General features: G+C 31.6%; 1 protein-coding gene across 4 annotated transcripts in view; it reads left to right on the top strand.

Moving 5' to 3' along the window:
* LOC139486187 (prestin-like) overlaps positions 1–14,634 on the top strand; it is a 42,137-nt gene that overhangs the window by 13,861 nt on the left and 13,642 nt on the right. For 2 of the 4 annotated variants that reach the window (XM_071270975.1, XM_071270977.1), the window contains exons 1-9: positions 1,703–1,818; positions 5,702–6,106; positions 6,972–7,082; positions 8,136–8,347; positions 8,828–8,992; positions 10,737–10,892; positions 11,706–11,788; positions 12,277–12,424; positions 13,002–13,115. In XM_071270975.1, the coding sequence (XP_071127076.1) occupies positions 5,755–6,106; positions 6,972–7,082; positions 8,136–8,347; positions 8,828–8,992; positions 10,737–10,892; positions 11,706–11,788; positions 12,277–12,424; positions 13,002–13,115 (1,341 nt within the window). In that variant the 5' untranslated portion in view covers positions 1,703–1,818; positions 5,702–5,754. Of the gene's footprint in view, positions 1–1,702; positions 1,819–5,701; positions 6,107–6,971; positions 7,083–8,135; positions 8,348–8,827; positions 8,993–10,736; positions 10,893–11,705; positions 11,789–12,276; positions 12,425–13,001; positions 13,116–14,634 lie in introns of those variants that run through there. The other 2 variants (XM_071270978.1, XM_071270976.1) reach the window with 2 other exon arrangements.

Here is a 14,634-nt window from a genome sequence, read left to right on the forward strand (position 1 = left end):
ATAACAGGTATATAGGTCAAGTGCCTGTGAATAATTTGCATAAACGAGAATTGTTTAAATCAAAACAACTCTATCCTGCCTTAGGAAAATGCATTTACCAGGCATGATTTGAAATTAGGATGAGGCGCGAATTAGTGGACTGTATTTACATTTATATTTCCTTTATAAACTGAGTGGGGCGTGAGCTAGGTGCGCCCCATCTGATCCGCGCCTGTTTACTGTTGTAAACATACACTTGTTCTTGGTTGCTTTTTACTTATCGTCCAGTGAAAATTATAAATTGACATGACCGTATAGTGACCTATAGTTGTTAATTTCTGTGTCATTTGGTCTCTGGTAAAAAGTTGTCTCATTGGCAAATTCATAATTGGTTTGGCTCATCTATTACCAGTCACCATAAGTATCCCAGACTTTACAATAAGTTCCAGCTTTGAAAGATCGCAATGCATGAACAGATCAGCTGACTGCATGGGACCAATGAACATTAAGCAAACATCAACCAATCAATCTTTATATCTAGACTAATTCAAATACTTCAGATGTTGATGTTTCTTGTTAAACAGTAGAACAATATGAATATATACATGACTTACGTCCGCTTAATTAAACACGAACTGCTTCTATAACTAGTATGAATGGATTTTTTTCTTTTTTTTTCATCTTTTTATTAGAGGCGTATGTTGAATTTATCGCATGCCTGATTACAAGATATTCTTACACAAAATATATCATGTTTTTGATTACAAGCGTCAAGGGTCAAACAAGGCTCAAGAAAACATGTATTTTTTCTATATAAAAATCAATGTATATGTTACACGTATGAGTGATATTTTTGGGTCGATTCAAGCTTTAAACAATCACCCTGGGGTGGTGTTCTCGAAAGTATCCTAAGATTCGTCCTAAGTCATAGATAAGACCAATTTTAGGATGGACGTAGGATCAATTTAGGACACTCTTAAGTTGTGTCTCGAAGCTATCTCAGACGTATCTTATGTTATGCTAGTCCTAAGATAGCTTCGAGAACACCACCCCAGGTCTCTGTAGTTATTTTTAATTAATTAATTTTGAAATTATTTTGTTGATTTATACATAATATATAGTAACATACAAGTAAATATAAACTTTATTTGTTCGACATAGAGAGTCACACCATAATATTAAAACAATTACGACATCGATATCAATGAAAATGAAGATATAAAAAAGAAGATGTAGTATGATTGCCAATGAGACAACTCTCCACACGAGACCAAATGACACAGAAATAACAACTATAGGTTTACTTACCGTACGTCCTACGACAATTAGCAAAGCCCATACCGCAAAGTCAGCTATAAAAGGCCCCGAAATGTCTATTTCAAAATTATGCTGTATGTTGACCTGTTGAACTTTTAAGTAAAAATAAAAAGAGAGAGAGAAAGAGATAGATTAAATAATTGATATTTCAATATTATCATTGATTGTTTAATCGTCTGAATATGCACGAATTATTTGACAGCAGTTTATAGCAATTCCCAAATGACAATATAAAATCAATCGATGAAATGTAACTAGTTTTCATTTTAAAATATTAAAAAAGATAGACAAAAGAAAAGAAAATTATAATACCGCCCATCTAATTACTACTTATAGGTTTTTGCCCGATATATACATCACAACTTAGTTTATCCTGACATTTGAATAAAACATATATTGATCAATATCCACATCTGTTGCAGATACTTATATGTACGACTTAACACGTCAATAAATATAGTCGCTTTCACTGTAACTCAAAAATCAACCATGGCGTGAAATGGAAGTTACTTCAAAATTAAGGTAGGGAACTTTAAACGAGGTTGATCCCCTTGAAATTGTTTCAGTGAAGTGCCCATTTGTTCATTTTGCAATAGGAATGGTTGTGTCGCCTGCTTTGAAAGTTTAAAAGTTCACGGTCCGTTGTGTTGATTTTTCTTTGAATAAAACATGCAGCTAATTTACATGTTATTGCCTAGACGTATAAACTTTTAAAATATAAAATAAAAAAAATTCATGTCTTGGTGCTTGATTTTCTAATTATTTTTTTTCTCCTAAAAAATCAATTCATGAATCGTTTTAATGACAGATGTTGAAAAGTCTGTCAGCGGTATTTATAATATATAAACAAACAAAGTTATACAAGTCCATAGCTATGTACATGGTCTCTGAACTATGAACTCGATAAGCAAAAAAAACTCACTATAATGCGGAACAAGGATGGCACCTTTAAAAGCAGGGTGTAATTTATTTATGCTAAAAAGATTGAATTAGCTCGAATAAATGACATAAACCAGAGACATATAATACAATATGTCTCTGCATAAACTAAAATATACAAAGGCTTAAGTACCATGTTTTTCAAGTCTGAGCCGTTTAAAGCCGTTTACACGATATTGGTTTTTGGCATTGTTGAAGGCACATACGGTTGCCTTTAAATGCTTACTATCACTTAATTTGAACTGTTCGGAGTTGTCTCATTGGCAATCATACCATATCTCCTTATTCTCATAGCAAATTATTATACTAATTCCCGAGTATTTTTACTATCTGCTAAAACGAGAATTGCTTTAAGTTACACCTATAGAAACGCAACGCATTTAGTCTTCACTCATTTTGGTTTCTTATGAATTTTATCGATTTCCTTCAACTTTTGAATACACGTTACTCTTAACACTTTGGACACTGATGAATCGGATTTTTCATTTCCAAAATTTGCGAGAGAAGTCTCATAAGCGAAATTCACGAAATTCATCTATTTAAAAAACACTATATACACTGCTAAGAATATTTATTGAACAGCATATAATATTTTTGATATTCGCTGCATGATGGATTAATTACTGTCAAAAGTTCAAATTTGATTTTTTGGAGTAAAATGTGAAATTAGTGATCGATATATGGATATCAATATCGAAGTTCAGTGGCAAATATTTCATGTTCTTGACGATAGAAAGTTCCAAAGAACACATACGTTTTTTTAATTTAATTATAGATACTCGAATTTTTCGTTTTTATATGTAGTTATTATATATATACAAGAAATAGAACTGTACGATGTCTGGCAATACGCTAGCAAACATAAGAAATTAATATTATAGTTGACGCTATTTATAGTTGGCAGTACGTCAAAACATGAAAACAACACGATATATATTGCATGGGTTTGAGGCGCTTTTCTGGGGGTAACGTTGATCAGGAATGCTTAAAACCGAGTATTTGAACAAAATCCAAGGATGTATAAAACCGAAACTGTAGAAGAGCTATATAATAAAAAAAAAATCCTAAAATAAAAAAAAAACAACATTGCCCGAGGGATTGAAACCTAAGTTTCTTGATACTAGTAATTTAAAAATAAAAAAAAAAACAGGCAAATTTAGAAAGGTTTGTTTTCAATGGCATGAGAACCGACAGTACTGACTACCAAGCTGATGATATCATTTAGGACTGATGGTCCATTAGACTCAGTGTTGAAACGAAAATTTTGTATGGGGATGGGGGTGGGGTGGGGTGGGGTTGGGGGGGGGGGGGGGTCCAACTACAACATCCCCGCGGGATTCGCCAGTGTCATTTGATAGACGTAAATGTTTAGTGATCATTTTGTAAAGTGCATTTATATATACATGTACATGTATTTAATTTAGGGTCGATATATTCCTTATTTGAATAAATGGTTATATACTAATAGTTAAGAACTACGTTTTTATATATTTGTACAACTCTACTGTATTATGGCGAATTGAAGTTGTAGCTACATGTACAAGTTCCGATTTATGACTTTGTCAGAACTTTAGGGATTTATGACTTTATTTCGTAGAAATACATTTATAGAGAAATCAACTTCTTGGAACAAATTCTTATCTCAAATCCCATATATTCGTTTTCATGGAACTTCATGTATTACACGGAAAATTAATTTATTCCATTTTTTTATGTCCATGACTTGTTTATACATGTAACTGTTATTGTTTGTTCGTCTCTAAATTATTCATAATTTAACAAAATTCAGTGTTGTATATATTTTAACTTAAATACAATTTAAAAATACAAACAGAAGTTTGATTGGCCTAGAAATATGGTAGCCTTACACGTAAGTTCATTCAAAGCTATAGGAATGCAACACAAGACAATAATGAAGATTTTTTTCAAATAATTAAGTTCCATGGATAGTCAGTGCAGAAAGGTCAAATAAGAATAATAAAAAAAAATATAAATTAAAACAACTACAATTATGTTCATGAAACATTAAAAGTCAAACGTCTGAGACTATGACTCAAAAACTCTAGTTCATTAAATCTAGCGGAATGCCATGAATAAAGGTTAATCCAAATACTGTTGTAGGAAACATGTAATATTGATTAACAAGTATAACAGATTTGATTTTACATGGTAATTGTCATAATAAGAATACGGGACTCTAAGAACAAGCTCTTAGAAATATTCCAGAACATAAGTCATGCGTGGGAACCAAATTATAATTTCAATTGGTAGTAGCACATAAGTATTTTTATCAATTTTGCATGTTGTTTTTTTTTATCATAATCTGAATTTTTTTTCTCCCATAAGTTCAAGGTCGGTACTTTGATGAAATTATATTTAAAGATTAATATTTTCGAAGGACACCCGTCAGATTTTTTTTCACATTCCGTGCTTAATTTAAAAAATGTGTACACGATATTTAACTACCGTGCTACAACTATGAAATTAAGAGTTATATCAAATTTTTCATTATTTGAAATTTGTCATAGATCATAGCTTGTGCGGTTATAGCTGTTATATGATTATGCCATTGACATATGATATTAGAGTACATAGTGTGTGTTGACAGCAAATCTAAATTTCAGATTCCAATAGTTATTATTGGTGGAAAAGAGTCATAATCCGCAATTGCGAAATGCTAAATCACTTGATAAAATGATCACTGAGCTTATGAAGAAACACTACAGGAGTTGCATATGAAGTAGAACCTTCTTACCCTTCAAAAGCATCTGATGTCGTTTTGGTTTTTGTTTGGATTCGTGATGTATATAATGTAGTGTTTTGTGAAAGGTTGTTTGTCTTTTCGTCATTAAATGTTATTTGCTACACAGCTACTTTTGCATAGGTACTATTTCTGTACTAAAAATCTGTAGTACTGGAATTTTACTTTTAATATTTAGTACTATTTCTTTACTTTAAAATTATTGTAATATTTAGGTACTTGTATTTTACAGTACTTGATTTGTACTAAATATTTTGGTACAGAAATAATACAATATTCTATGTTTGAAAATCATAATTTTAAGAGATCTGAAATAGAAAAACTTTCAAAATGCTGAAAATGTAACGGTAGTAACCAAAAATCTGTAGTACATAAATTTCAAGTACAAATTAAGTACTGTAAAATACAGGTACCTAAATATTACAATAATTTTAAAGGAACAAAATAGTAATGAATATCAAAAGTAAATTTCCAGTACTACAGATTTTTAGTACAGACTTAGTACCTATGCAAAAGTAGCTGTGTATGTCTTAGCAAGTTTCTCTTTTTGATTTATAAGTTGTGAATGTCCCCTTTGTATTTCCCCATCTCTTTTTTCTATATGAAATGTTGCATGAATTGTGAATTTCAGCAGCGAATAAGCTAATTTTAATATTGGGACTTTTTTCAAATATGTTGATACTTATTGTTTAATTTTTTTCCCAGACAACCAGAACAGAGAAAATTAGCTGACATTTTCTACTTCTCAAAATATAGTCATGTCCGACTCAAATGGTGACATAAAAACAGTTCAGCAAACAGTTCAAAATGTGGATGTCGAAACTGGTTCCATTGCGGAAACATCTATATCCAATGGCAACGAACCTCCGAAACTACACCAGGCCAATACCTTCCGAAAGGAATACCGTCAACCCCACAGCGAGGACTCTATCAAAGACTCTTGCTGTGACCATTTTAACTCAATGTGTAATTGCTCTTCAGAACAATTGAAGAAGGGCTTCTTTAAAACTGTGCCTAGTATAAACATTATGAAAAAATATAAAATTAGAACTGATCTTCCGAATGATATCATTGCTGGATTTACCGTTGGTGTTATGCAACTTCCACAAGGTACGTCTAAATACAAAAGAAAAGAAAAAAACACTTTAGCTCTCGTGATATGTCTTTCAAAAGAATAAACAGAGAGACTGCAAGAGAAAAGACAATTAAAATAAATTCACAATTAAGGCTGCTCTGATAGTGCATCAATGGTATGTAGTCATAAAAAAATTTATAATAAGTCTAAGAGTACTACTGCATATATATTTGTGTATGGAGACGTGGGATTAAAACTAATGAGACAGGACGAAAATGACCCCACTAAACCATTTCTCAAAACAAAATGGCATGACTGACACTTACATTTTAGTTTTGATTTTTAATAACACAAAAATTAAAGATTTCTCTCGACATTCACTTCTTTTTTCCTCACAGAAAAGCTTTTGAAATTACACGTCTTGTTTCAATATGACATGTTCACATGCTTCAAGTATAGATTTGCAATCTGTGGATGCTACTAGGCAATTAAAGGATTTGTTTTGTAAACGATATTTTTTTGTATATGTCTCTTGATTTTTTTACCATTAGAAAAAACAACAACATTGGAGTTAAACATTTCATGAAAATACACTTAAAATGAATCTTTAGGGTGCTTTTAACGCCGTGGCTTATAGTAAAGTGAAATTATTTGTTTGTTATATCATGTATACCGATATGTAAATGTTCGCATGTACTTTTACTCTAAATATATTGTTTTCATTTTTATACAAAACGACATTATTTGAACACATAAACAACTGGTAAATATCAATATATCGGTATTTTAAGTTTATGAATATATTAACTGCAATGCATGTGTACTTTTAATGTTGTATTTGTTTTAGGTATGGCCTACGCTATGTTAGAAGATGTACTTTTAATGTTGTATTTGTTTTAGGTATGGCCTACGCTATGTTAGCAGATCTCCCACCTATTGTCGGACTTTATGTAGCATTCTTTCCCGTTCTTCTCTATTATATATTCGGAACATCAAAACATATTTCAATGGGTAAGTATTGACAATAGTATTTTTGTTTTATAGAGGGTGATAACTAAACAGACTGCGATCGTCGTTAGATTAATTATCCAATCAAAAGTTGGGAGGCTGCAAAGAATTGCCCACTGCAAACATACCCATAACAGTTGATACAACAATGGTGTAAATTTTACAAAACTAAAAAGTTATTTGTGCTCGTTCAAAATTAAATTTGGGTACACATATAATCTAAAAATCAACATTCTAGAATCTCAATTAAAAATTGCAATCTAAAGAAATAGCCATTCGTTTGTTTTTCTTGTGATTGACTGAAGTCAGGACCCTCAACAGTAGTTGTTGTATGCAATATATTTATGTTTCTCGTCATTTTGAGATAGCAGATCTTGGAATTGTTTTTTAACTTTTGAACATCTTTGATAGACATGGAATGATTTAAAGCTCGACAAATTATATAAACACATCACCCTTGTTAAAGACAGAACGTTATACTCCAGACATCTCTTTGTTTTTCGGTGGATTTCATACTTATTTATCTATCGTAAACATCATTTATCATTATGATAGAATGAAATTCAAAACAGTGTGGCTGTGGCCATTGATTGACATATCAAATTCATCCATTGACTGGGACAATTTAGGTGAACGTTTGTATGTAACGACCACTGCTCACTATGTACTTTTTAAAGACACTTAAACTATGGGGTCACCAAAGGATCTCAACACCTTAATAAAGTAATTCGAAAAATTATTCAGAAATAAAACGATGTTTTGATATATATAAATTATATAAATCAAAACATAAAGGTTATTCCTGATTAATTTTTCGAATTATTTTATAATAAAAGGCGTTAAGAAACCTTTGGTGACCCTACAGTTTAAATGTCTATCGTAGGTACGTCGTGAACAGTGGTCGTTACAGACAAACGTTCACGAAAATTGTCCCAGTCAATGGATGAATTTAATGTGTCAATCAATGGCCACGGCCACACTGTTTTGGATTTCATTCTAAACAGAATCTCCTCCTTAAATAAATAGCAATTTATCTAATTTACTATTGTTTTCAAGGTACTGTGGCTGTAGTAAGTCTAATGACTGGATCTATAGTTTCACAACTGGACGAAAAGCCAGGAGTTGTAACATTAACAGTCGAACCCTATAATGTGACCGGTGGCAATTATTCCACAACAACACCGGGTACACCGGATCTTATTTCTGCGCTGGACGTAGAAAAGATGGCGTTAGCGGCATCTGTATGCTTTCTTGTCGGTGTGATACAAGTAAGTGATGAAAAGTTTATATTTGTAATATATCGTTTAAAATCCTTCCGGTAGTTCTATTTTTTTTTCCATATTTTTTTTTAAATTTTATTTTTGTTTCCAAGTGGGAATAAGGTGTTGTAGGTATGTGCCTTTCAAATGCACGAATAGCTTGCGAATCAATTCTTTGTATGTAGCTTAAAACATGTAATGATAACACAGACATGTATTAAAAAAACGTATCCTTCTAAATAAGGAGACTTGGTATGAATGCAAATGAGACAAGTCTTCACAAGAGACTAAATGAAATAGAAATTAACAACTATAAGTTAACTTCAAAATTGTTTTTATCATATTGGCTTATTAGCAAACACGTAATATATATTTCTAAAAATATACCATTATTCCGAACAAAATTATATTCTTGTTTTTAGATCTCATTTTTTAGAGATCATGTGTACCATAATAGTATTGATACTGTATACTGATAATTTATTTCAGACATTATTTGGTGTTTTCCGCTTGGGATTTGTTACCACGTACATGTCCGACCCTCTGGTCAGTGGATTTACCACCGGCGCTGCTGTACATGTCTTCACTAGTCAAGTCAAGTATATATTTGGATTGAAGATAAAGCGGTTTCCAAATTTATATCAAATATTTAATGTAAGTACATATACTAGTATATGAAGAAATCAAAATATTAGTTTATTTGTGTTTCAACTACAGTTATTGTAAAATATTAAGTTATAGAGGCATAAAAAAAACAATCCCGCTGCTAATGTTTGCACCTGTCCTAAGTCAGGAATCTGATGTACAGTAGTTGTCGTTTGGTTATGTAATTTATACGTGTTTCTCGTTTCTCTTTTTTATATATATAGATAAGACCGTTGGTTTTCCCGTTTGAATGGTTTTACACTAGTAATTGTGGGGCCCTTTATAGCTTGTTGTTCGGTGTGAGCTAATGCTCCGTGTTGAAGACTGTACATTGACCTATAAGGGTTTACTTTTATAAATTGTTATTTGGATGGAGAGTTGTCTCATTGGCACTCACACCACATCTTCCTATATATATATATCAATATTATTTCAGCAAATGAACACTTTCCAGATAAGTTTTAATTATTTTGTTATTTACAACTAATTAGCACTTTTATCGGCAAGTTATAGTAATAAGCGCTATTAAATTATTTTGATATTTGTTATATTTATAAATTAACTGTTTACAAAATTTAATAGAAAATTTGAAATAATAAGGCTTTTTTACCTCAGGAATAGATTACCTTAGCTGTATTTGGCAAAACTTTTAGGAATTTTGGTCCTTAAGGTAGATCATAAGTAAAGGTTTTTTGAGACAGAATTTTCTTATAATTTGACAAAATGAAGATTTTCCTATGCTTTTTTCAAAAATATAATAAAAAGTATGGGTCACAGTGCTATTTTTCAAGCTATGAGTCGTTGAAAATTGCCTAAATTTGGTTAGTTTGTTAATGAAAAAACACATAACAGTGCATAAACAAAATTCTATGAGATAGAATTTTGAAATAAATTGTGAGAAGATAGGTTTTATAATATGTTTGAAGAAAATAAAAAGAAAACATGGTGTCACCGAACTTGTTTTCTTGCCACAAGTAAAAATAAAAAATTTCCCTATTAGCCCAGTATAAATGTTGTGCTAAGAGTTATCTCCCCTTAAATGGCTCATTTGAAAAAATTATTTTAAAAACCAAAAAGGTTGATATTTGTTAAAATATTTTGAATAATACAATAGATTAGCAAGTTTTCTTTATATAAATAAACAGTCTAACCGTTAAATTGCAAATCTGTTTCCAAATTTGCTGATTTGGGCAAATAACTAGACCGATTTTGTACTGTGATTGTACAATCCAAGATGGCGGTATACCATGAATTTACCTTAATGCCCTTCAACTTCGTACTTTATTTTGCCTTTTTTCACTTTATTGGATTCGAGCGTCACTGATGAGTCTTTTGTAGACGAAACGCGCGTCTGGCGTATATACAAAATTTAGTCCTGATATCTATGATGAGTTTATTTACAACCACTTGGTCGATGTCACTGCTGGTGGAGATTTATTTTCCCGAGGGTATCACAAGTCCAGTAGTCAACACCTTTTGTGCTGACATGAGTTATCATTGATATGGTTATATTTATAAATTAACTGTTTACAAAATTTAATAGAAGTTTTGAAGTACTAAGGCTTTTCGAACCTCAGGAATAGATTAGCTTAGCTGTATTTGGCAAAACTTTTAGGAATTTTGGTCCTTAATGCTCTTCAACTTCGTACTTTTTTGGCTTTTTTTCACTTTTTTGGAGTCTTTTGTAGACGAAAGTCCTGATATCTATGATGAGTTTATTTGTAAGTTAATTATTATTTTTATTTTTTTTCAGACGTACAAAGCAATTATTGAGAACATTGGGGATACAAATCCAGCTACAATAATAATGTCGGCTATTTGTATTGTGATTTTGTATATAGTCAAGGTTCAAGTCAACACGAGATTCAAGAAACACTTGAAGATACCTATACCTGTTGAATTAGTAGTGGTAAGTATCAATAAGATGGGGTAGGTTTGGCGATCTCCAAATTGAAAGCTTATTTGCTATAACAGGCCACGTGAACATTGTTGTTAGACGTCTGTGAAAAATACTGAACTCCCGAGAAAATTCAAAACGGAAAGTCCCAATCGCATGGCAAAATTAAATGATAAAACACACCAAACATGCTATACGGCATTAAGAGACTTTGACAATTTTGTGACAAACTGATAATTTTATGAACCACCACAGTTATTGCGGAGTTATATATGTACCTAACACCATCAGGATATGCGCGAATGTAACAGTGCACAAGCTATGGATAATAACATTGACCCAGGGCGTATGATGTAAAGCATATATGCAAATAGATGTGGCATGACCACCAACGTGACAACTATTTACTAAAGTCCAAATGAAGTGGTTGTAAGCAATACATCCACTTTATGTGATCTCTGCAAGCATACCTCATCTTCTTTACTTTTTATATTGTAATACAAACATAATGTCTCGCTACATTGAAGACCTGTTAGTGACCTTCTGCTGTTGTTTTTTCTATGGTCGGGTTGTTGTCTCTTTGACACATTCCCCATTTCCATTCTCAATTTTATTATGATATATAAAAAGAGTCATAACAACAAGATTGTAGTATTTATCAACTAATAAAAAAATGAGTTGCACGATGGTAAACAATGTTTATATTATTCATTTATTTGTTTTGCTATTTTTTTATACAATATTTTTTATTGAAACAAGGTCACAGCTGTTACATAAGCGGCCTTGTTTTTATATCCCATTTGATAAATATGTTCTCTATTGTAGGTTGTCATTGGTACACTGGCCTCTCATTATGGACATTTTCATGATACATATGGAATGAAAACTGTTGGAAAAGTCCCTGCTGGGTAAACAACTTATTATATGATAATCCTTTCAATTAAAGTGCTTTTTTGTATTATAAGTTAGAACGTACGTTTAAGTTGTACAACTGCTACTGTGGAATCGTAGGAGGAATTATTTTCTTATTTTTCCAGAACCTAGTTATTATTCAGTAAAATAAAGTCACACATATTACAAGTCTGCCATTTGAGACCTTGACTTATTGTTTTATTGCTACCGTCTTAACGAGACCGAAAACTTCCACTAGGAATCTCGATTTATATTGGTGCATTGACCATCAGGAAACAACCTATGCCGAACTAATTTAAAAAATTTAATATGAATTATGACGGACAAAATTGAATAAATAGATATGCAAAGCAATCTTTTTTCCCTTAAGTCATACAATTAATTTTATATTTATAGTACTAATCCAAACGTTTTATTTTATCAGCATGTGCTAGTTTCCAATAAAACATATGGTTCCTAATTGCCAGGATAATTATTTTTCCAGGTTACCACTGCCTAAAATTCCTTCCTTCAGAGATGCTACAGATAATTTCAGTGAAGCTATAATTGTTGCTGTTGTTGCATTTGCTCAGTCTGTTTCGCTTGCTGCTCTTATGGCAAAGAAACATCATTACAGAATAGATTCAAACCAGGTATATAAATATTTTTTATTTGAAAAAAGTAAAATCACAAAAATAGTGAACTCCGAGGAAAATTCAAAACGTAAAGTCCCTAATCCAAATGCTACAGTGTTCTGTACAGTAAGAGAGGACCTTGGTAACCCGGGCGAAGTCCAAGCCAGTTGTTCTTTGTATTATTTGTATTCATCAGGCAACAAGCTTTGAATTATCTTCTTTGTATATTTGGTACTTTTTTTGGTTGTGTCTTATGCATTTTTTATGTTGTCAACGAACAGCTTAGGTATTATATATTTAGTTTGAGTACATAATTTTATTTTATAAACATTCAAATGCAATGCCATTAACGCAGACCATTTTTCTGCACTAAATGTACATTTCGGCAATAGACGTCTGAGCATTACAGTTGCCAGTTCATGCAATTTCTGTCCAAAAATATCGCCTAGGAATCTTTTTTTTTTACGATTCTATGAAATCATTGCAAAATTGGGACATATAACAACCAATACTTGTACTCTTTTTCACTATTCTATGGATTCATTGTTTATGTATATATAACACATAAACACACATACTCTTTTCACTATTCTAGGAATTCATTGCATATGGAGTATCTAATATATTTGGATCTTTTTTCTCCTGTTATCCTGCTGCAGCTTCTGTTTCCCGTAGCTCTGTCCAAGAATCAGCAGGTGGTAAAACTCAGGTAAGTAACCTATTTTGATTACTGAAAGATAGGACAATGTAATATAATGATTTAAATCTAAACTTACAAGGGCGCAAGATACTTATGTAATATTCAAACTCATAATTCTAATAGAATTTTACCACGTCATGGCAAAATACAAAGAACGACCAACTGCAATCAACAAAAGACAACATTGGAAGCTATACAAATCTGATGTTTGTACACAACTGAATGACAGCAGTGTTTGATGAATATTTATTAAAGTATTATGGGAAGTTTGATAAGTTATTTCATATGCCCGTCTCTTTTCTTCGATTGGAAAGGCAAATGCGAATAATGGATAAAACGCATTTATTAATCCTAATCGACTTATTAAATGATTGTTCTTACCAAAGACATATTTTCTTACACTTAATGATTTATTGATAGCTATAACGTTCAAACCACAATTATCATATTAATACATGATTAACATGTGTTGCATTGCTAATAAAGTTATGTCTTTTATTATGAAAACAATCAATTTCCATTTGTATACTTTAATCGAAGTCTTTATACGTACAAACACAATGGTCTTACAATTCGTGATTTATTTACAAGTTATCTATATCAAGATATTAGTCTATAAACGTCAACATAGCCATGATTTGAACTATTCTTTCTGAAAACCATATCAGATTATTTCTGCCATGTTTGAAGTATACTTTGATCGAAGTCTTTATAGTACAAGCGTTAGCCTTTCAAAAAGGCTATTCGACTCTTAGCTGATGAAAATGGAAAGTGCTCTCGCTTTGTAGATAAATTCATTTACTAGAATAGCCACGTGCATTAATCAGCAAATTTTACCACACACGTGAGGTCACACGCTATGAATTATTATCGTTTAACGTTGTTGTTTACTCCAGAAGATTCGAATATTTATAGATAAAGGTTACCTGTGTAAAATCTAATTGCTTAAATAGAGAGGACAAATCCGATACTTTACGGGGTTGAAGGACATTTACTTGGTTTGGATTGTCCTAACCAATCAATAAACTTTGATTATTCACGTCTCGTAATATCTTCAAATCAGGAAGCAAGAAAAATTCACGCACTATCTGTCCATCGTTCAATTCTTAATCTCGACTCCTAGAGTCTAGAACAAGCACATTGCCAGATAATTCGTGATTTATAAGATATCGGTTCTAAGATATTAGTCTGTAAACGTTTCTATAATCATGATATGTACTATCCTTTCTGAAAACCATATGCATGTAAACGTTATTTACCGTCTGCAAAACAGATATTTTTTGCCATGTGTCAATATATTTGAATTAGAAATTAGCAATCGGTACTCCTCGATATTTTTCTACGTCACCATTTCAGTGTGCTACAAAAAAATAAAAGTTCATATAATTTGTGCTTTGAAAAATATTAGAAACTATTTTTAAATGCCGATTTCAACACTTTCTTTCCGAAGTATAATAAAAAATAAAATATAACCAGGACCAAAACCAGGACCAAAAGCAGGAACAATCAATATAATAACTTGTTATTA

Source organism: Mytilus edulis, chromosome 8 (genome assembly GCF_963676685.1).
Source record: "Mytilus edulis chromosome 8, xbMytEdul2.2, whole genome shotgun sequence".
NCBI lineage: Eukaryota > Metazoa > Mollusca > Bivalvia > Mytilida > Mytilidae > Mytilus > Mytilus edulis.